This window comes from Carettochelys insculpta, chromosome 1, assembly GCF_033958435.1.
Source record: "Carettochelys insculpta isolate YL-2023 chromosome 1, ASM3395843v1, whole genome shotgun sequence".
Lineage (NCBI taxonomy): Eukaryota > Metazoa > Chordata > Testudines > Carettochelyidae > Carettochelys > Carettochelys insculpta.
This window is the reverse complement of record NC_134137.1, coordinates 315,548,768-315,572,877: the sequence shown is the minus strand read 5'-3', so window position 1 is coordinate 315,572,877 and position 24,110 is coordinate 315,548,768. Positions and strand designations below refer to the sequence as shown.

The 24,110-nt window shown below is 43.7% G+C and overlaps 1 protein-coding gene across 2 annotated transcripts in view; it reads left to right on the top strand.

The window, feature by feature from the left end:
* Positions 1-24,110, top strand: part of SRGAP1 (SLIT-ROBO Rho GTPase activating protein 1) — a 247,142-nt gene that overhangs the window by 183,276 nt on the left and 39,756 nt on the right. For both annotated transcript variants that reach the window (XR_012648118.1, XM_075013725.1), the window contains exons 10-15: positions 109-193; positions 8,258-8,285; positions 11,313-11,346; positions 15,581-15,641; positions 15,800-15,877; positions 17,430-17,564. Coding sequence is in view for 1 of the 2 variants with exons in the window: in XM_075013725.1 (XP_074869826.1) it covers positions 109-193; positions 8,258-8,285; positions 11,313-11,346; positions 15,581-15,641; positions 15,800-15,877; positions 17,430-17,564 (421 nt within the window). In the remaining variant the exon portion in view is untranslated. The remainder of the gene's footprint in view (positions 1-108; positions 194-8,257; positions 8,286-11,312; positions 11,347-15,580; positions 15,642-15,799; positions 15,878-17,429; positions 17,565-24,110) is intronic.

Sequence of the window (24,110 nt, the reverse complement as noted above, 5' to 3'; positions counted from 1 at the left end):
TTGTGTTGTGGTCCAGATACCAATAGTAACTGTTTTCAAAGGAATTCTGCAAAAATCCTGAAATTTTCATAAGAGATAAAAATGATCCATTGATTTTCATCTCTGCAGAAATTCAGAGAATTCCTGGAAGGGAGTAATCTCATCACAAAGCTGCAAGCAAAACACGACTTACTGCACAGGACACTTGGAGAAGGTAAATAATGCAGAAGATACTGCAAAGCAGTTCTAGGATGAACTCACTAGAATATTTAAAACATATGCAGTGGAAAATTACAAAGTTCAGAGTCCTTGTGCCCAGTAAGTATAGGCCTGATTTCTTTACCAGGCTTAATTCAGTACATCACTGAGCGCCTTTTCCTATACAAGAGAAAGCTATACATTGGTTCTGTTTCCTCAATAGATATTAGTTTACATTTTGCAAATATAACAATATAGACGAATGCATTTGGGAATGAAGCTTTTGAATGAAACATCTGTGTTCTAATTTGAGACATAACACAATGCTAGACACACACTGAATTATAGAAGCTGTGCAAAGCATACTGGTTTTGCTTTTGTATTTTTTTGCAGAGAGAGTTTTATAAACACATAAAAGGCAACATTGTGTAGGGCCCATACCCTGCAACTGGACCCACTAGTGTGGACCCTCCTGCTCTGCGGGAGCCCCACTGTGGCTCCACTCCACCAATTGCAGGTAGTCCAATTCAGACCTTCAAAAGAAGAATCTGGGAACTGTCACCAACTAGCCTACCGAAGGACCAAAAGGAAACAAGCAAATGAACCCATTTCTCACAAGACCGCATTAGTGAGCTGGGGCCTACAGGAGGTGAGGAAGTTAGATACTGGGGAAAGCAGAAATTCTGTGAATAAAATCTTTTTCTCACAAAAGGGCCACCTGGTCAGGATGGAAGATCCAGATTTGCATCCAGATCTTGTAGTTTGAATAAAAATCCAAACTCAGAAGGAATCTAAAATTTGTACAGCATCTGGATCCTGATCACGCCAATCAATCTCTTCTTACAGACAGATCATGTACAGAGGGTTAATATGGAATGTGTGTGTCAAAGTTAAATAAACCATCCATAAATCAGTTATTAAGTGGTCAAGCCAAGCAGAATCATGAGTAGACTGACCAAGATGTTCACTTGAGATGGAATAGTGAGCAGTCAACAACTCTATTCATTATATCTTGGGGAGGAGACACTACAGTGCCTGCCCTGTGCTCTCCTAGTGCTTTAACCACAAACCAAACAATAACTTAAGGAGTGCAGTGATAGAGGCCACAGTACTGGGGACTGCCTCAGCCCATGAAGACAACAGGTCATTTTCCTTTGCTGTAAGAGCAAATTCTTTCAGTGAAATCCTGGGTCCTGTTTACCTATGGAAGCTTGTCCTTGTAGTCTTTTTGTGCATAGGACACCAGCTACAAGTTTCAGCAAGTCTGTGGTTTTACCAGCATTCCCTGAATGTTGGGATTCTTCTGTTTCCAAGCCATCTGTGCCTCCAGGAGGCCATGGGGAAGGTGAAAAACTCCTTTCTGATCCCTAGAAACAGGTGACTGGTTAGACCAACAGTGTCATAAATGGCACAGATCCAAATCTACAACCAACGGAAGGGAGGGAGGCACAGCGAACAGTATAGTAAGAGACTTTTGAAACACCCAGGCTAGCTTATTTGGTAGGAGAAGAGAGGTGTATTGTGTATCCCACCATTCAGGTGGGTCCATTTCCCTGACCCAATTAATGGGTAAGTGGAGAACTTAAGGAGAAAGGAGCCGTGGGGAAGCCTTGTTTGTGCTTTGTTCTTTTCTCACTCACTGCTGTCCAGTCACAGTCCAGCCCCAATGAAGATGGTGAGTTGAGAGGATGATTAGTGGAGGTGTCTTCTGAGTATAGATAAATCCCATAACAAGCAATCTTAAAATTCTTCACTGGTTTCTTTAGGCAGATACATGGTCATCCTAGAAAAGTACTCTGTAAAGTCTAGGTTTTCTAAAAATGAGAGAGAGAGAGAGAGAGAGAGAGATGGGATTGGCAATTTATCGTTAAACTGTGATGTAGATTAATAGTTTATACAGATGAAGTTACTAAGAACTTCAGTGGAAAACAAATTATGCATAAGTTGTAACGCTGTGTCATGTATTTCTTATAAAATGATTTCTTAGCCTCTTGAGATGGCACTCCGTTAACTAAAAACAGATGTGCATCTGAATCTCTCCTGGGTGGCCACCCACGCACTCAGCTTACAGGGAACATGGCTTGTATATGTAGAACAGATTGAAAAAGAAGAAGGAAGTTCTTTTAGATGTACCTACTACACGGCGTGGTAGTTAACGGGAATCTGTAAAGCCTGGAGTTCTCTTTTCCCTTTGCATACATTCAGGTACTATATAATTGCTACCTTTCATGACTTTTATTATCACACAGAATTGTGGTGCTCTTATGCAGTACCCAAATAGAGTTCCTTGGTAGCCACACCAGCCGGAAGTGACAGAGCCCTGTCAAAATTAGGACAAAACTTTAAGCAGGTGGCAATACTTTGTCAGGCTGTGTATGTATTACACTGTAAAACTAAGGCCATGTCTACTCTCAGCACTAGGGGTGTGATTCCCTAGCTTGCATAGACATACTCATGCTGCTGTTCATTCAGCATGCTCTAAACACAATAATGTGGCTTTGATGGCACAAACTAGCTGAATCAAGCATGTACCAATGTGGTTCAGGCAGGTTTTACTGAGGACAGTTATTCCATGCCACTGTTCACCACTGCTCTGCTGCCTTGGCAATCCTGCTGAGTTTGCACGAGTGTGAGTGCTCAAGGTAGGGACTCTCACTCTCAGCTCCTACTGTAGGTGTATACGAAAACAAATGGAACTCTGCAAGCAAGCATCATCTGAAGCCAGAGGACACTGAAGGATGACATTGTCCCACCAGTCCTGGTCAATTGTGTCTTAGAGACTGTTTCTAGTACCCCTTCACTCAGCACTGGGCCCTGACTCTAGTACCAACCCTGGTATTGTCATGCAGAATGTGGGGTTGATGGAAGTAATAAGAAAAAAAGAGATGAAGACTCCTCCCCCTCTGATATAGGCCTCTTCTTCCTCCTCCCTTCAGATGGATGATCACCTTGTCGTGGTTGGGGGGCTTGTGTGTCTCAATGACCCAGAGAGCTATGCTGGCTGGAGCTTTACGCTCCTGGTAGGGTCTCCCTTGTCAGACAGGTCAATGGATAGAGACCAGACAAAGAGTGATCCAACCTCTCCTCGAGGATAAGGGGTTGGCGTAGGGCTAACAACCCTGCCTGTAAAAAGAAAACCGTTACAGAAACATCTACAAGGAAAACCTTAACTTGTCATGTCTGGGGAAGAGCAGGAAATCCAGCCGGAATGATTATGAAGCAGGGTGGGATATTCATGGGGCCAGATTGAAGCCATTGCCCAAGATAGAACCAGGTGGAGGAGCCTTGTGGATGACCTATGCCCCACTTGGGGTTCACGGGTTTAACTTCCTCTTCCACAAATGAGTCTATCTTGGGGCTGAGTGACTCACTGCTGCAAGATGATTTTAGTGGCCCACGAAACTTCTAAAGAAAATAGCTGCTTACCTGGAGCTAGAGGCTACAGTGCCTCAAGGAGTCATCCCATGGGCTCACTGACATTTTGGCTATAGTAACACCATCTAAGGTGGCATTACCTATCAATGAAGTTGTGCTGAGTCCAGGGAAAGATAAGTGGCAGGCCCCGACTTCTGTCCTTCCCACTTTGAAGAGGACAGAGAAGAAATACAGCATGCCAGGCAAAGGTTATGAGTACTTATATTCTCACCTTCCCCCTGGGTCTGTAGTCGTAATGACGACAGCAATCAGTGAGAGCAACAGACATGGTCAGGCAAGTGCTACCCGCATACAGAAATAAACTAGATCTGTTTTGTAGAAAAACTTATTCAACAAGCAGATTGCAGCTTTGTATCTCTAACCTGTAAGCCCTGCTGAGACAGTACGATTACACTACATGGGACTCTCTGATGAAATTTAAAGACTTGTTGCCTCTTGATGTTAGCATTCTCTCTCCTCTTGGAGGAGGGAAGGAACATAGCCAGAACCTCTGTGCAGGCAGCCCTAAATGCAGCTGACTTGGCAGTTAGAACAATGGCTTCTGCAGTGGCTGTTAGGCAAAGCTCTTAACTGCAGTCCTTGGGGCTACCACAGGAGGTCCAGAAGTCAATCCAAGAACTCCCATTGAAGGGCACCTCATTGTTTTCAGCGCAAACTCATGGACTGCCTTCAGATTACTGGACTTCTATGCTCCAGCTCTTTCAAGGAAGCATTTCAGGCCTTAATAACTAGCCCATGTCTTGGCTGTTCCACCATGACAGGATCTGTTCAAGAAAAGGAGCATGGGCTACAAGTATTGTCAATCATCTCTGTCCACCTTAACCTCACTACCAGGTCAAATAGATATTCAGGAAATCCCAAATAGAATTTATGAAGGTATGTCCAAGGTCGTTAAACTAGTTCCTCTTTTGTTTATGAACCAAATTTTCCATTTCAGCCCAGCATGGTCCTTCTTCACATCAGACCACTGGGTGGTAGATAATTATACCCTTCAGTTTCCTCCACTCTTCCCTCCCACCTCCATCTTTCTTTCAGGGACCATTGTCACAAGTAACTTCTAGCCCAAGGGAAGCAAGCCCTTATACAGGAGGGGAACAGTGGAAGAGTGTGTCAACACTTTAAGAGGGAAGGGGTTTTTGCTCCTAATATTTCTGAACCCCAAAGACAAGCAAGTGTGGGGGTCTTCAATCCATCCTGGACTTACACTGCCTCAGCAGTTATCTTAGAAACTGCACTTCTGCATGGACTCCCTGGCCTCCATCATTCTCTTCTTGGGATTGAATCCAGAGGAACAAATTTGTTCAGAATAAGTCCACTAGGTCTTGCTAAACAGTAGGCAACTGTCTACTTATTTGGCCAAATGGAAGTGTTTCTCAATATAGTCTTCTCAATGAGGTCTTGTTCTTTTTCGGTCTTCCCTATAGTGTACACAGAAATACTTGCTTCACCTAAAATAGCAAAGTCTGGGCCTTGCATCAGGGTATACCTAATACCACTGAGCAGTAGGACCGTTTTCGCACACAAGATGTCCATATGCATTCTTAAAGGTTTAGAGAGACTTTCCCTTCTGACTGGCATTCTAGTTCTCCCCTGTGTTTGAACTTAGTCCCGCCAAGAGTCATGGCCGCTCTCTTTAAGCCACTACCGTTGTGTCCTCTGCTGTTTCTCTCTTGGAAGGTTGCCTTTGTGGTAGTGATTACCTCAGCCAGAAGGGTCATTAAATCAGGGCGCTTACATCAGAAACCATGCACAATATTCTTTAAGGACAGTATTCAACTGCATCTCCCTACGCGGCCTCCTTTCCAAAGGTGTCTGCCAGTTGCATGCTAACCAAGCCATTTTCCTGCTAGTTTTCTTCCTGAAATCACACAGGTATTCAGAAAAGCCACAACTTCTCTCTTTGGATGCCAGATGTGCCCATGACTTCTGTGTTGAGAGGATTAAGCTATACCGTAGAGCTGTGCAACTTCTTGTAACAGTAGCAGAATGATGAAAAGTCCGTTGGTGGCAGCCCAGAGAATCTTATCCTGGATAACTTCTTGTATTTGGACTGCTACAAATAGGTGGACATACCTCCTCTTGCTGTCTTTACCACTCATTTGACACAGCTCGGCCCTTACCAGCTGTGTTTCAGACCCAGATCCAAGTTCAAGATATCTGCTAGGGTGCAACCTGGTTGTCAGTGGATACCTTCTCCTCCCACTATGCCGTTGCCCAGCAGGCATGAGATGATGCCATATTTGGCAGAACAGTATTGCAGTATGTATGCCTATGAACTTTGAGGCCGCCTCCTTGGGTACTCCTAATGTGGAATGCACATGAGCCAGCACTGGAAGAGAAAATGGTTAGTACGTTTTCTGTAACCGATGTTCTTTGAGATGTGTCGCTTATGGCCATTCTGCAACTTACCCTCCTATCTCTCTGTTGGAGTTAGCCAGCAATGGAATTGAAACTGGGGGCTAGCAGTGCCCCTTATACTGGCACTTTAGCTCCCTCTGGTGCCATACACTTGAGCCAGCCCAGTGGGTACTACTTAGGGAAAATCTCTAGCAACAGTGCACAGGGCACACACACAACTATTGCAGGGTGGACGTGAGCAACACATGTCAAAGACCAGCTACAGAAAAGACTTAAGAGGGTATCTGTGTTAGGCTGTACCTTCACAAATAACAAGCAGTCCTGTAGCACCTTAGACTAACATTTATTTATTAGGTAGGGAGCTTTCATGGGTAACTACCTAATAAATATATATATATTCTTTAGTCTTTAAGGTGCTACAGACTGCTTGTTATTCGTGAATGTACAGAAAAGTTAGTAAGCATTTTTCAAATCATGTGGGTAACAAATACAGGAAACATACTGGCAAACTGACTTAGCTCTGACGCCTGTCTAGTCCAGTACCAGCACCAATAAGAGCCAATGTCAGTGCTTCAGAGAAAGGTCCAAGAAACCTTACATTAAGCAGACATGGAATATCAGCTCCTCCCAGTTGGCCTCATCATGATCTCTAGTAGCTAAAGAAGAGCCTAAACCTCAAAGTCTGAAATTTTTTTAATTTCTTCCAGAATTTGTTGGGATTAACTATTATGACTCTAATAGGTTTTTAGCCGTTAAAATGTCCAGTCTCTTTTTTTTAATCTTGCTAAGTTTTGTCTCTAATAGCCTATGACAGAGTTCCACAGCTTCAATAAATCGTGTGTGAAAATGTAGTTCCTTTAAGTGGTTTTGAATTCGCTACCTTTTAATTTCATTGAGTCTCCCAAGTCTACCTTCTCTAGGCCCTTTATTATTTCATATAATTTATCGTGCCCCTTCATATTCATTTCTTTTCAAAGGTAAACAATCACTGTCTTTAATTCTCTCCTCACACAAAAGATTTTCCATGATCCCTTTATCATGAGCGGCAGGTGCACTCCATCTTTGCCCACGAAAGCATATGCTCCAAAAATCTGTTAGTCTATAAGGTGCCACAGGACTTCTCGTTGTTCTTGTGGATACAGACTAACACGGCTACCCTGATACTTATTTATAGAATGGCACTTTAGCATTTTGTATATTTTATTCATTTGTTCATGTATATCCTAACATCTTATTTGCCTTATTGACTGCAGCTGTCATTGCTAGACATTCATTATTTAACATATTTCTGTCATGTTCCCTCTTGTTCCTTTTCCTTTCTAAGATACAACATTTTCATCATTACTAAAGGTTAACAGCAGGGTGAGGCAGTGTTCCATGTTAAGTCCTGGGTAGTTTAATGTATTTGTTAATTATCTGGAGGCAGGGAAATGAGTGGATGAGCAGTGTAGTAAAAAAACTGCAGATGACTAACATAAATATTTAGGTCAAATCCAAAGACTGAGGAACTTCAGAGGGCTTTAACCAAGCTAAGTGAATGGGCAACACAGTGGTAAATAAAATTATTTATAAATGCAAAACAGTGTGCTTCGGGAGATAAACATCAAAGTATTCAGATGTTTCACAGTTATAAATTAACTATATCAACTTAGGAAAATTACTTGGGCATCACCATGGGTAGCTCAGTATGCAGCATCGGTACACTCTTAAGCAGTGCTTTTTTTGTGAGGAAAAAAAAAATGGAGCCAATACTCAGCCAGCTCCCTGCCCAACCCATCCTATAGCTGGGACTGCCAAGGTGCCAGTACTCAGTACTGGCAAGTACTGGCACAAAAAGCACTGCTCTTAAGTGTATAGAGAAATTGTTATTAGCAAGCAATTATAGTCAAGAGCTCTGCATTTTTGGCAATTTCATTCTGACATAGCTCAATTTACATATTGATTTAGTCTTTAAAATCCATGACCATAAACAATGGAGGCTATTTGGAATTTTGTATCACATTATTTATAGCACCAAATGGTTCTTCAGGAGAAAATGTCGGAGAAGTAGCTTAATATGTTGATTGGTTTTGGTTATTTAAAACTGGTTATTCAGATGGAATATAACCTCACATTGCCCTGAATCTTTATGCAGTTGTAAATCTTGTGAACCAGGCTTGGGTTAAAAATAATGCTGGTTTAATAGTAAACTGGCATGTATAAGTATAGCTATCGTACAACAAAAAAAATGCACTTTTATTTCCATCATCTGAAACTGAATGTTTCCCTGTTCATTAAACTCCTCTAGGTCACAGAGCTGAATACATGACTACAAGGTGAGATTTTTTTAACCTCTTCTATGTTGTAGAAACTACAATGGTGAATATTGTTAAATAAATGGTGTAGAAGAGTATCTGCATCACACATTCTAACATCTAACTAAACTAACGCCGAGACTATAAATTGGTCAAGGACTGATTGTCCATCTTTTCCTGGAATTATAAGAAAACTGTTATAAGAAAACTGTATTTTTGAGAACTGTTTGGGCAATGGCAAATATTGTGAGCAGAAGAGATACTTTTATAAAATTTCATAAAGCTGAAAGACCAACGTAAAGCAAAATTTTGCTTTGGTGAATAGGAATGAATTCTTTTTTAATTATGTAAACATTTCTTCACTCTTCTATTGTAACACACTGTTCCAGATTGTCAGTCTGACAACATCTCTCTTCTTGGGCATAGTTCCTACTGCTGCCAAATCACTACTGTATAACTAGAAGTTTTAGGGGAGAAAAATTTTTATAAAGATTAATTAAAATTAATTTCCAGTCATTCACTAGCCCAGAGTCCCACCACAATTTTTTAGATTTTTAAGTATTTTTTTTCTGATTTTTAAAATAAGTTTTTCTGCCTTCTGTTGGTGCCTGAAAGAGCCATAGAAATAAGGGAACATGTCCAGCTATAAAGGAATGCTAACCGCACACAGAATACTGTCAAAGGCACAATATAAACTGTGAATTAGAGAAAAATACCTATTTCAGTGATCTCTTTTGGTTCTAGTCATTCCATATGCTACATGTAACAATACTATGTTAAAATTTTGTAGACAAATCTAGATCACGGAGTTTTTTTTATGTTGATGATTTTCCTTTAATTCCTCCAGCTAAGTTGCAATGTATTTTGTTTCTTGTGAAAAGAAATTGTCAGTATGAATGTAAGAGGCTAATTTATTTAATGGCTACTGGCTCCAGATGAAAATGTCCATGACTTGTTTTTTGATGTGCTGAAGGAATATGATGACCGTTTTTAATTTTAATTTGAAGTTTCTCCACCATGAGGCAACTTCTCTGCTTAATGAAATGTTGGTGTATCATGCTTTGGTTGGCGAGATGGCTTTCCATTCCTGCTGCACATTTTGTGCATGATAATACAAAATAAGATCATTCCAATCATGCCGTTTGGGGGACAGAGGACAATAAAACTTTCATGGAGGCTTTGAAAGGAATGTCAGAGTTATCAGTGAGGCATTTATCTTTTTAGCAGAATTTTTTCTCCTTAGTCATTTATTGTAGGCTTAAATCTTGTGAAATATTTTTATTTGACAAGTACTGAATATTTTGTTTTCCTTTTTTCCTCTTAAAATGTTTTATTACTTTGCTCTGAACTTACAGATACTTATTTTATTGCACAACTTAATTCTGCCTTGCTCAGTAATTGTATTCACTTCCCTTAGGCCTCCAAATCTTCCGTCTAAACCCCAGAAACATGGAATCTCAGATCCCAATCACAATATAATGCTTGAGTTGTTCAGTGGTGTTTTGGAGTCATTTATCAAGATATTGACCGCAGGTCTCTGGAGCCGTGTCTACACGTGCACGCTACTTCGAAGTAGCAGCACTAACTTTGAAATAGCGCCCGTCACGGCTACATGCGCCGGGCGCTATTTCGAAGTTAACTTCGACGTTAGGCGGCGAGACGTCGAAGTCGCTAACCCCATGAGGGGATAGGAATAGCGCCCTACTTCGACATTCAACGTCGAAGTAGGGACTGTGTAGTCGTTGCGCGTCCCGCAACTTCGAAATAGCGGGGTCCGCCATGGCGGCCATCAGCTGAGGGGTTGAGAGATGCTCTCTCTCCAGCCCCTGCGGGGCTCTATGGTCACCATGGGCAGCAGCCCTTAGCCCAGGGCTTCTGGCTGCTGCTGCGGCAGCTGGAGATCCATGCTGCAGGCACAGGGTCTGCAACCAGTTGTAGGCTCTGTGTATCTTGTGTTGTTTAGTGCAACTGTGTCTGGGAGGGGCCCTTTAAGGGAGCGGCTTGCTGTTGAGTCCGCCCTGTGACCCTGTCTGCAGCTGTGCCTGGCACCCTTATTTCGATGTGTGCTACTTTGGCGTGTAGACGTTCCCTCGCAGCGCCTATTTCGATGTGGTGCCGCGCAACGTCGAAGTTGAACATCGACGTTGCCAGCCCTGGAGGACGTGTAGACATTACTCATCGAAATAGCCTATTTCGATGTTGCTACATCGAAATAAGCTATTTCAATGTTGGCTTCACGTGTAGACGTAGCCTGGGTGGCTGATCTCAACATTTCTTGCTGTAATGGTCAAGGCTTCACGTAAACTGAGGCAGATCACTATGTTCAAATCTGTCTTGGGGTTCTTTCCCAGTTGAGCAATATACTACTTCTTGAAACATGAGGGAAAGAGACGAATACAATAGTCACAATAAACTTCCTTATAATGTATTTAATTGGAGGATGGATTGCAGGGACAATCTGATTTGGGTAAGGAATTTACAATCCATTAAAAGATGAAGTATAATGTGCTATCCCACAATCTGATATTATTTGCTACAGGTTGAACTTCTCTAGTCCAGCACCCTTGGGACCTGACCAAAGCTGAATGAGAGCATTTACCAGACCACAGGAGGTCAATATTATCTAGCAGCATTACTGACACTTCCATAGCTTAGTGGGCTCTTAAAAAGCATTTGGGGTAAATTACAGATAACTTACAGCACAGAACACTGACAGCCAGGACTGGTAGATGTAAGCAAATTATAGGGGACTGTAGGAAACTTAGCCACTCCCATGAAATGTGGTTACCGGGGTAACCAAAATCATACCAGATTATGAGTGTTGCTGGACGAGAGTGTGCCAGACTAGAGAGGTTCAACCTGTACTAGCAGTTCTTGTCATTTTCAATAAATCAGAACCCAACAGTACACTGGGTCTAAAATACAAGTTTTGATTTCCCATTTATTCATTATATTGTGTGGAAATTGATAGACGCAGACTCTATGTCTTGTACCTTTGCTCTATTTACTATCTTTTTTTTCTTACTTCCTTTCTAATAATGCTTCCAGCCGAGGACGAAGGAACTCTCACACCAGACACCAGGTATAGTTCTAGTGAAGAGAAAGCTGACTTTCTTATATTCAAGTGGCATTCATGTCTGGCTTTAAATTAGTTTGCTAGTTGACCTTTCACAAGAAGTTTGCATTAAGAAATTATATTGTTTCATAACTCAGTTTTGGCTCCCAGAGTCCTCTCAGATATTCTTTTATTCATTAGCAAGTACATGCTCTGCAAAAATTAGCCATGACCTTGTAATCAATATCCTTTGTTGAAGGAGGAATGAAACTTCAAGTGAACCATAGTAATAAGGCTTAGGTAATCAGCTGGCAACTTGAAAAATGTTTTTTCAAAACTCCAACCCCTGGAAGCTCAGCCTGGGATCTGAGAGTCAAGCTGAGATCTTTTCTTGTACATCATCACTGGTCGTAAATATTTTGCAGAACAAATTCAACTCTCAGTAGTACAGGTGTGATCCCACTGTCTTGAAACTGAGCTTTGAGTGACACCTGCACAACTGCACTGAAGTCTAATGGTATATCACAGAGGTAATTTTGTAATAGAAAGACATAATAGTAAATTATAGTACTTCTCACAACACAAACGTTGTCTCTTAAATCACCTGTGCAAAGACACAATAAAATAAAAATGACACACTCGTATGAAAAAATGTATTACCCTCCAACTCAATCCATATCTTCCCCAGGCACTGTGAGACAAGCTGGGTGAGAGCTCAGCCACAAGGAAGGAGGCGGATGCCCTGCATGTCCAACATTAAAAAGAGAGAGCTCAATGACAGATCATTCAGTAAGGCAGCTAGCTTAGGGAAAGGGCCTCCGGTCAAAGGATGAGCTTTGTATGGAAAAGATGAGTCATTTTGACTGGCCCCACAATAGGGCCATATCTACACAGCCCTGGAGCATAGCGCTGCTGTATGCTGATGAGGTTTCTAGAAATTGCAGATGGTTTCCATTTGTGTACTTGCGTGGCTAATTAGCACAGCCGTGCAAGATTTCGCTCTCGGCAGAGGGTGGTGCCAGCAGTAAAGAGGCCAGGTGGATGTGCCTCTGCCAGCTAAACCCCTCTCTCGGTAGTCTGTTATCCCTCTGTTGAGAGCAAAATCTCACATGGGTTTAGAAACCTCCTTAGCATAGCGCTGCCAGCTTTGGGGCCATGTAGACATGCCCTAGGATTGCCGCTAGAAAACTGGTTCAGTATTACATAACTCCATTAACAAGATGTGCTCATCAGTCCAAAGTACATGCTTGTTAATAGCAAATATTTTATTTGAATTAACAGCAGTGGAAGGGACTAGTCTTGGGGACATCTAGCAAAAGCAGATTCCCTCCTTAAATGTTTTCCCCCCACCAGTGAATCAAAATTTAAGGCCTGTTAAATTTTTATAAGCAATGAACTAAAAATGTGAAAACTAAAACCAAATCAGTGCTTTAGGGTTGTGAGGCTTACACTAAAACTATGTGTTAAAAAAGTCATGCTTACTCTGGGAATTTCTTACTGCAAACAATACCCTTCAGTAACTGTACATTCCTGGCACAGATAAATATGCTAGCAGTCGATGTGATGTATGCGTTCTAATATTTTGCTGTTTAGTACAGACAGGCCAGCATTTGTTGTTTTTAATTATTGTAGTACTGTATTCTTAGGTTAGCAGCTGAACTGTGCAAATGTTGTACAAATTGATCTATCTGTTCATGAATTGCTCCACTTACTGAAAAGTAAATTTTAGCGTAATTGTGTGTGATTCTTAGCCATTTAGTTTTTACCAGGTATTTAAAAACAAACAAACGTTTTGACTTTTTTAAACATACATTTCTAACATTGGAATTACTTAGAAGTAGAATAGTTCCTGGAATTATGATAAATAACCTCATTACAGCATAAAAATGTTGCACATCAAAGCAACAGGTAGGTTGTCTCAGCAGTTCCTTTCTAGATTTTCCCCTCAAACATGTAAGAATACATATATCATCTTCCAGTAAAAAAAAATATGCATACAAATTGCAGAAGCTTGGCATATAGAATCTTTGCCTGGGCTTAAGTCTTAATTTGAATTTAGTTTAACGGGAAGTTAAAGGACTAGTTTGTAAGAAGAAGAAGAAAGGTTGCATATTTTGAGTGACAGTGAGTTTTTTTTTCTTTATGATTTTGTAACCCAATCTGTTTTTATATTAAATGAGGCCCCACTGGCTGCCCCAGCCATGGGCTCTCTGCCCCAGACAGCTCCCAGCTGCGGAGACCCGGGGGTGAGGGGTAGGAGTGGGCATGAGGGACCCAGGCAACCCTGTGGCTTGGGCAGAGCCCTGCAGGCAGCACCAGCTGTGGAAATCCCAGCCAGCGGTTGGCTAGGAGCCAGGACAGGGGGACCCCAGAAGCCCTGTGGCTGGGAGCCAGCTGGGCCACAGCGCCCTGTTGGCAGCCCTAGCTGCGAGAACCCCGTCTGGAGGGCGGGAGACCCCAGCAGCCCCATGGCTGGGGCTGCCAGTGGGGCCTCCTGCCCCAGCCAGCTCTCAGCTACAGGAACCCCGTCCCGGGGGTGGGGCAGGAGGACCCAGGCAGCTCTGCATCTGAGAGCTGGCTGGGGTGCGGAGCCCTGCCATCAGCCCCAACCATAGGAGCCCCAGCGGGGGGCAGGGTAGAAACTCAGTAGCCCTGCAGCTAGGGGCCGGTTGGGGGTGCAGGGTGTCCCAGCCTGGCAGCAGCCTTCCAACCACAAGGCTGCTGGCGGCCCCCCACACACACCCCAGCCGGGGATCCCACAGCTGGGGCTGCCTGTCCCACAAACCCTCCCCAAAAATCTGGCAACCATAATCCAATTTAGGTAACACTACCAGGAGTTAGAACTCCTACTAGCACAACACTTGGGGTAAGCTTACGCTGAGGGTACACTGAAGAATAGCAGTGCTATTTTGAGAGTGGTATTTCATTCCTGTTACCCCTTGTTGTGGAGGGATAGTTGGAAGTTCGAAAACAGGCACTTAATTTGAACTTCAGTGCCATGTAGCTGGCACCAAGTTCAAAATAAGCTACCTCAAAATAACTTATGCAAATTGCTTAGTTATTTTGAGATACAGCTACACTGTAGCCCTAGCCTTGGGGTCATTGAAACACACATGCTTTCCCACTATATCAAGACCTCAGGGAAGAATTCCTTTGGCTAATCAGTGGTTTGAAAAATAGTTAAGTTAAACTTAAACTCTACTGATCAAGAATCTGTGTATGGTCAAATACTTCCTGTTCCCTCTCACTGATATTTAAAATAAAACAAACAAACAAAAAAATCCTATATTTAGATGAAGCCCGGGTTGTGATTCACACACAAGAAGCAAGACGTTTTAGAAATACATGTGCTGATCTTGCAAAGAGATCCATACTGGTGCTGTCTCTCATTTAGAATCTCACAAATAGAACTTGGGGATCAGGCCCAAATTTGTTGCCCTCCCTTTCAGGCTGTATCCTAAATTGAAGAATAGTTTCTGATTTTACTAAAATCAGGCATAATGGATCCCATGTAGAAGAACACATGCATTTAAAGTTGCAATAATGGGTACCTGTGTTCTGGCTAAGAAACAGGCCTGAGCACAAGCTCTTCAAACAACTTAGTCCTGCTAATTGTAGGAATATAGTGTACAAGCAGCTATCAGTGGTAGGCATTGCCGGGTCAGGAAGTAGACAGCATACAATCCTGGGCTATCCCACTTGGTGGTTCTTACTGCAGGCATCCTGCAGAGCAGTCCTTCTGACACCTCAGAGGAACGAGAATAAGGGCCAGTAACTTCCCTTCCCTGGCCTTTCAGGCTTAGCTGTATGAGCAAGCATCTGCAAGAATTTAGCTGCACGGTATATAAAATTTATTCCTGCTACTAATGGGAAAATAGGGTAGATTAACGCACAAGCCTCATTTTCATACCATGATAATTAATTGTAATTGTATATTTAAAGGAAATTCATTGCTTAATTCATTTTTCTTCATCAGGGTAAAATAACTGAATGAACCAAGTTTTCATGTGTGTGTTACGGTTACCACACAGATTGAATTAAGTTGAGGTTAAAATTTGAGCCATCACTTAATTTCTTTAATTTGAAGATTTGCATAAGAACTTTAATAGTACTTTTATAGCCTCCTGGCAAAAGTGGAAAGATAGTTTTGTTTGCAAACAGTTGTTAACCTTGAATTATCAATAAAGCCCATTTTTACGTGTGATCTGACTTCTCTTTCTTTCAGTTTGTGTTCATATTCTTTTTGCTTTTGTATCCCCAGGATTCAGGACAAGTTATTCCCCTCATAGTGGAAAGCTGTATCAGATTTATCAATTTATATGGTAAGCTCTGAAATATGTTAGGTCACTTTGTTAGCACCCTGGCTATTTTGCAGAAAGTAGATACTGCATAATTTTACATTTGCATATTTGTCATTTACTATTTTTAAACATAGATTGTCATGATCTCATTGCTCATCTTTTCTTTCTTTACCCTTCAGGTCTTCAGCATCAGGGAATTTTCAGAGTGTCTGGTTCCCAGGTGGAAGTTAATGATATTAAGAATTCATTTGAGAGAGGTAAATGAATTTATATCTATAGCAGCACCCTGAGATCCAACTCTTGAAAAAATCTGTTAACATTTAATAATGTTCTTGGATATTTAAGCTATTTTATGTACTGTATGCACTTACCTCAGGCTTTGCCTATCTATATATTTACTTACCCAATATAATAATAAGTTTCAGCATATTCACTTCATTGTCCCTAGGCACATAAAATTGCACTTTGCTATACAAGTGCACAAGGTTTGTGTTTGTTGCCCTGTCTGTGAAATGCTTTATTTTACCAGTTGGTGAACTTGTCTTTCCTGTTTCATTATTTCTAAGATTACTAAAAAAAACAAAACTACTGAATGGATATCAAATAATATTTTACACAATTTGAGACCACTATTTCTAGGTCTTCCAGCATAGGAGTGCTGGACTTTCTGCCAAAGTGACATCACAATTAATAGGTTAAGAGAATCATTCCATTTTAAACCCCTAATTTCATTCCTAAAAAAAATTACATCCCAGATGATAATTTGTGAGAATGATCTGAGAGGATGAACAGAGGAGGTTAAATATGATTGCCTTTCAACCTACTTTAAGTCTATGACCGTTGTGAATTCACTCACTGTGGCAAAGGAACTGGGATCTAGAATGCTGAGACTGTGTTAAAGCGTAGTGTTGGCTGATTTTTTTAAGACAAATGTATTTAAGTCATCTCTTTTGGGATTTTAAAAAACATTTTTTAATTTTTAGCATAACCTTGTCAGGTCACCTTTTAATAAGAGAAACCCTTGGAGGAAAATCTGTTTTTTGACTAACAGCAAGACAAAACTTAGATGATATTTTTCACTCTCCATTATGAACTGCATACATTGTAAAATCAGATATGATACTTGAGCAGATTTGCAATAAACTTTTCTAATATGATAAATGATGCAGCATCCTTGTGTCTGAGGACAATAATAGATTGTTATTGTCTGCCTTTAAAGTTCACCTTATTAAAATGGAAATTGTTTTGCTACAGAAATGTTCTCAAGTTATATGTCATTATAGCTAAAAATGTTTTGACATACTGTGTAGTCTTTAAATGATGCAGTATTTTGTTGTGAGTTTTAGTGGTTTCCATTCTATACATTGTACTGGTGCAGCTACATGTGCATCTCTTTTTGAGTTTTGATTAATGCTTTTTCAATCCTGAGAGAGCTGTGTGGCTAAAATAAACCTCTTAGTTTTATATGCTCTATATAAACTGCCTAAAAATAGTCCTGAAAGTCCTATTTCTCAAAGAATGATCACATTCTTTATTTCACCAATTGCAAAGCATAATTTTCCCCCTTAATATACACTCTGAACTTCATGAGCTGTGGGTTCACTGGTTATGTAATTTAAAGAAAGATTAATTTCAGGCTGGGTTGTTTGTTTTTTCAGTTTAATCATGGAGAGAGATTTATAAACCAATGTTTATAATTTTACTACCATACAACATCCACATAGTCAAATAAAATCTTTATTCATTTATGTAAAATGCTATTAAGCAAGAATGCCTGTGCATGTTTCATTTACTCTCTTTATTTTTAAGGTGAAAATCCTTTGGCAGATGACCAAAGTAACCATGACATTAACTCAGTTGCTGGAGTACTGAAGCTCTATTTCCGAGGGCTGGAAAATCCTGTCTTTCCTAAGGAAAGATTTAATGATCTTATTTCCTGTGTCAGTAAGTAAAAATTCTTATTTCAGTGTTTACAGACTTACATTTTCATAAATACAATATCTGCCTAGAAAAAAAATTCACTGATCTTTGTGAAACAATTTGTTAGCTGTCTGTTACAGTCTGTGCTGATTATTAGTTGTACTTGCAGCTGTGACTGCTCTCTTTTTTCAAAGCACTCAATGTACAGTATAACTCTATTGTCAGCACAGCGGGAAGACTTTTTCTTCATATGTGAGATATTTAAATGTATATACACTCCCATTTCCTTCTATAGGCAGAGCAAGGGAATAATGTAAGTGTGCCAAGAGAGTGCAATGGCTTAACTCTGTGCTGTAGCCTTATGCAAATGGTGATGAATGACTATTTAATAACCCAATCATCTATGATTCTGAAACCCACCTGTGAGATGCTTAGTGTATTCTATTCCCATCTGCTTTTTGGGGAGTTGGGATACTTCAGCCCTTTACTGTATCAGGCTTTTAGGTGGATAATAGTCTCTATTCCATGTAATGTTCTTGCCGGTGAACACTAGGTAAAGGGAGAAAAGCAGCAGAAAAGGGCTCAAAAAACCTTAGAACCAGCTAATGAAAAATTCCTTCCACAGTGACTTGGACAGCTAGTTGCAGGCTGTCTTCAAAGGATTCCTTCACGACTCCTTGGATGAAAAGCATGCCATCCTGGGGATAGAGTAAAAGGAGGTGGAACTACAGAATCTAATGCTGCAAAAAGTCAGGGCATGATCAGGTTGGTTTAAGTTAGACAACCTTGATGGCTGCCCTGAAGTCCCTAGGCAGCCCAAAACGTGGCTTTGTGAGTTCCATAATTAAGGTTCAGCTTTTGTGGAAAAACTCTCCTTTGTTGAGCCTTGCTCTATTGGCTGACTGTCCAAGCTGGATGCAAGTGCTAGGAAGGAAAAGGGGCAATCTTATAGGTAGCTATATTCCATCCCGTATGAAGATTTTAGTTAGGATGGGCACCTTGAGCTCTACTATCTAATGGACAGTTGTGCTTTGTACAAGGTGGAGCTCAATGTGTTATGTCACTTTTTTTTTTCATTATGAGTAATTGAATATCCATCAGCAAAGAGGGCCCCAAAGCTGCAGATTAATTTAACAATCTGAGACAGATTCCCTCAGCAGGAGGAGATGTAAGAGAAGACGTGTTCTAGAAAGCAAAATTTTATTTCCACCAGCATTACCTCAGTCTGGCCTGGGTTCAGCTTTAAGCAGCTGCTCCTCATTCAAGAGCTAATGTCGTGAAATCAAAAATTTTAAGTCCATAAGAGAGAGACCATTCTGATCATCTCATCTGACTTCCTTGATGACTTGGGGAATAAGACTTAACCCACTAATTCCTGTATTAAGTCTAATAACTTCTGGTTGAACTAAATAATATCAGAAAAACATCCAGTGTTCATTTAAAGATATGAAATAATGGAAATTTAACTATATACCTTGGAAAATGGTTCAAATGGTTAATTGCCCCATTGTTAAAAATTTGCACTTTATTTTCAGTCTGAATTTTTGTAATTTCATCATTTATCCTTTGGATCTTCTTATGCCTTTATTATTTTGATTAAGGAGATAGTGGTAGACCTGGGTGCACGCACATACTGCTGGCACTTCCACTTGTGTCCTCTCATCAGGTTTCCAAGAGGCTTTAAACAAATGTGACTAATATGGGAGAAGAAGATTAAGCCTTATATCTCCAAAGTTGAGGTGGAAGAGCAGGTGCCCAAAACAACCTGTTAGGTGCCACTTCTTGGGAAGAACCCGAAATATTTAAATGTGTTTCCTTTCCGGCCTGCAGTTTCTGACAGGTTTGTAGAGATCTGGCAGAATGAGTAATAGATATGCAGCCCTTGTCAGCAGAAAGGTAAACACCAGAGCAACATAGGGTGACCATCCTATCGAGGATGTGAGTGACGTATGAATAAATTTGAATAATGATTAGGTGGAGTCAATCACACCAGAACACCAGGCTAGGCTACAATGGAGCTCTTCCCGATGCTCCCAGGATTTTACCCCGCGACCCTGCTCGCCGTCTACGGTGGGTCTAATCACAACGGGGTTCCAGGGTGTGTGACTAAGATCACGCTGCTACCGTGTGTTTACCCGAGGAAGAACGACAGACAATCTTTTTGGGGTCAAACAAAGGAAAAGGTTTAATTGGGACTGGATAAAGAATCCAAGTTGTTGCTGACCTATTACATACAAAACTAAAGTAATGGCCCTTGTCTTTCTAATATGAGCACAGGATTTGAACACTTATTGGGCTTGCAGCCTTTAACCAATGTAGGACTGTGTTAACAGCACTGCTGTCTAACCCCTTCTACTACTTACTGTGTGTCCGGCGTGGACCATCTTCGTCGCGTGCTGCAAAGTGGAAAATAGATACTTCAGAGCTATATGAGTATATTTTTTCTTCTTCTTCGAGTGTCCCCGTGGGTGCTCCACAATAGGTGACGGCTTGGCCGGCGCCACAGATCGGATCTTCCAAGCAGTTTCTGCCGGACCGCGCATGCGCCGGCGCGCGCCGCTCCCTGGCACGCTCCTGGCCATGTGCGCGATCCGGTCCCCGCCAGTTCCTCTCAACCGCTGTCGGCTGCAGACGGAATCCGACTAGGCTAAAGCCACATAGCGTATTCAACGACTTTAATTGTTTTCTCTTTAAAGTTTTCAGTTATTTAGGCTACCATAAGTAGCCGGTTGTTATTTTGTGAAAAAAAAAAAACAAAAAACAAACAACAAACAAGCTACGGAGGGACAGCTCAAGCCAGTCCCAGTAACAAGCGCCGGAGGCCGGGAGCTAGGGCCATCAGCCCTCCTGCTGAGGCAGGCCATCGGACGGGGAAACAGCACAAAGAGGGTGCTAAGTACCCATAAACAAACTCAAAGACTCACCAACAATGTCCTCCTCAGGCTTTAAAAAATGTGAGTCCTGCCGAGAGGCGATGCCAGTGTCCGATGGGCACAGTCTTTGCATAAGGTGCCTGGGGGAGTCCCATGTGGCACAAAAATGCGCCTTCTGTGCAAAATTAACAACAAGAGCACGGAGAGACAGGGAGATGAGGATTAAACTGCTGCTTCTTGACAAGGCCCTCCAGCCAGACGTGCCGGAGCGGCCGCAGCAGGAGGGACCCTCCGGGGCCCTTAGAAGAAAAGCTGCCTCCCTCACTCCATCAGCGCAAAAACGGAGGAGAGTTTCTCCAACCTGATCCCTGCCGGCAGCAACGGTGAGCGGGACGGGAGGAGCAAGCAGCCCCCAGCCGCAGCAACAGCTGATCGGCGGCGGCACGGAGAGCCACGTGGAAGCGGCTCAGCCTCCGATGATCAGCCAGCCGCCCCGCACCGCAGGCAGGGCGGCGGCTAAGCAAGCACCGGTACCGGCGGCACCGCAGGCAGCGGCACCGACCCCCGGGGAACCGGCGGTGCAGAGCGCGCAGGCACGTAGCCTGCAGGCACAGAAGCACTCCGCACATGCGGCACCGCCTTCAAGCGTGCCTAGCACGGTGCCGACGGGGCCGGGATCCCCCGCCCATCAGGGGGCGGAGTTACCTCCCTTAGGGAGGGGAAAGGCTGCACACAAGAGGAGGCACTGCAGCCCCTCTCCAGACAGGGCTGTGGAGCTCTTTTCTCACAGCCCTCCGCTCATGTTGCAGACTCCAACCAGAAGGCAGGGGTCCCCCCTAGCCTACCCGGAGCCCCCTTCTCCTTTCCTGCAATCAGCCTCCCCATGGCTGGCACCACCCTCACCCTTCCTGGGATTTGAAACGCTGGACTATTATGCAAAATCGCTCTCTCCAGTGTCTCGACGATCCCCCTCTCCCAGACACAGAGGGTACGTGCAAAGGGAATGGTCAAGGTCACCTTCCCAGGAACAGTGCCTACACTGCCATGGTCGTCCCTACCACGCGGGGCATGGACACCATCGGCAATCTACCAGGGAAAGATCCCCACGTACTACCTCGTACCCGCGAGGGCAATCGCGATCGGGGACAGAGACTCAAACGTCCCAGGGGGGACTGGCCGTGGACCCACGAGATTTTCCCTCGCAAACCTCCAGCGAGAGGGCGCACCATCACCATCAAGAACCGGAAGGGTCCAAAGAAATGTACCCCAGCGGTTCCTCGTTTTCCTCCCCGGATGAGGCCACGGCCTTAGGGGACGTCCATCCTAAGGACGATCTCAAACAGTTTCAGGAGCTGTTTAAGAGGGTAGCTTTCACGCAAGGCATCCAGACAGCACAAGTGCAAGAGAAACATCATAAGCTCCTTAAAAATTTGAGCTCCCCGGCCTCCTCCAGAGTAGCAATACCGCTTGATGAAGCGATCTTGGAGTCCGCCACTACCATATGGCAGACCCCTGCAACTATTCCGCCTGTTCAAAAGAGACCGGATAAGAAATACTTCGTGCCGGCGAAGGGCATGGAGTTCTTGTTTAGCCACCCCCAGCCAAACTCCTTGGTGGTGGAGTCCTCGCAACAAAGACTAAAAACATCTCAATTTAAAACAGGGGGAACGGACAGAGATGCCAAGAAGCTAGAGCTGTTCGGCAGAAAGGTCTACTCCTCCTCCACCTTAACGTTGCGCATGGCAAATTACGCAGCGCACTTGGCGAACCATAATTTTGACAACTATGCCAGATTAACTTCCCTCATGGACTCGCTTCCAGAGGACAAAAAGCCGGTCCTCAAGGCCATAGTGCAAGAGGGCTACACGGCTGCGAGGATGGAAGTTCAGATTGCTTTGGACGTTGCAGACACGGCAGCACGTTCCACAGCAACTGCAGTGGTGATGCGACGGGAGTCCTGGCTCCAGACCTCGGGTATACCGAGAGATCTGCAAGCGAAGATAGTCGACCTTCCCTTCGACTTGCAGAAGCTGTTTGCTGAATCAACTGACTCGGTCCTTCATTCCAGTAAAGATTCAAGAGCCACACTCAGGACCCTGGGGATTTACACCCCTCCATACTCAAAGAAAAGGTACTACCCACAGCAAAGGCGGTACCAGTACCAGCAACAGCGCCCCCAGTATCACAGGGGTTACGAGCAAGGGCGGCATCAGCAGCACCAGCAGTACAGAACCCCCAGGCGACGCTCACAACAGGGCCGTCCGTCCTCGGGGCGGGGCCAAAGGCCACAAGTTTGACATACAGATCCAGGGCTGCGCCATCACCACCATTGCACAAGATCATCCGAAACGGCTTTTTCACCATCGCCTCCGACCATTCTACGACCAGTGGCAAAGGATCACCACAGACAAATGGGTGCTGGAGATCATAGCCACGGGGTACGCCATCCCCTTCCAGTCGCTCCCGCCGCCGCGACCCCCGCCCAAGCCCCACCCTCAGGAGGCCTCCCATGTAGCCAGGCTCAGGCAGGAGGTGGCCCACCTCGAGTTCTTAGAAGCGGTGGAGAAGGTGCCGGAGCAACTGCAAGGGAAAGGGTTCTACTCTCGGTATTTCCTGACGGAGAAAAAGACAGGAGGCTGGAGGCCCATCTTAGACCTTCGTGGCCTCAACAGGTATCTACGCAAGCAACGTTTTCAGATGATCACGATTGCCTCCATCCTTACAGCACTGGACGATGGAGACTGGTTCGCAGCCCTCGATCTACAAGACGCGTACTTCCACATAACCATCCATCCGGCTCACCGGCGTTTTCTCCGGTTCATGGTGGGCAACGAACACTTCCAATACAAGGTCCTACCGTTTGGCCTTTCCTCGGCCCCCAGAGTCTTCACCAAGACCTTGGCAGTGGTGTCAGCCTACCTGCACAGACAGGGGGTGTTTATCTTCCCGTATCTGGACGACTGCCTGCTCAAAGGGACCTCGAAAAGGGAGGTCCTCCGCACGATACGCGTCACAGCAAACACGTTCTCCTCACTTGGCCTGGTTATCAATCTGGCAAAATCAAAGATAGACCCCTCACAGGACATAGAGTTCATAGGGGCTCGCATAAACTCGGTCTCGGCGAGAGTATACCTACCAGAGGCTCGCTTTCGAGCCATCGGTTCCCTCGTGCAGGTCATCACCTTCAGCCCTACAGTGCCGGTCTTGACGTGCTTGCAGCTGCTGGGCCACATGGCAGCGGCGACGTTTGTGGTACAGAACGCCAGGTTGCACATGCGCAGCATGCAACACTGGCTGGCAAGTGTATACAAGCCGGCAGTACACACCGTTCACAGGGTGGTGTCGCCCTCACCTGGGGTGCGCGAATCCCTGCAATGGTGGGTAAACCCCGGGAACTTGCTAACAGGGGTACCCTTCCATCAGCCGCAAATATCGGTTTTCCTCACTACGGATGCCTCCCTCATAGGGTGGGGAGCGCACATGGGTGAAGAGGTGGCTCAAGGACTGTGGTCACCCACGGAACAGTCTACATATCAATGTTCTAGAGCTCGGAGCAGTGTTCAACGCCTGCAAACACTTTCGAGACCGTATACGAGGCAAAGTCGTTGGGATCAGTACGGACAATACCTCCACCATGTTTTACATAAACAGGCAAGGAGGAGCTCGATCCCGTACCTTATGCGCGGAAGCAATCCGC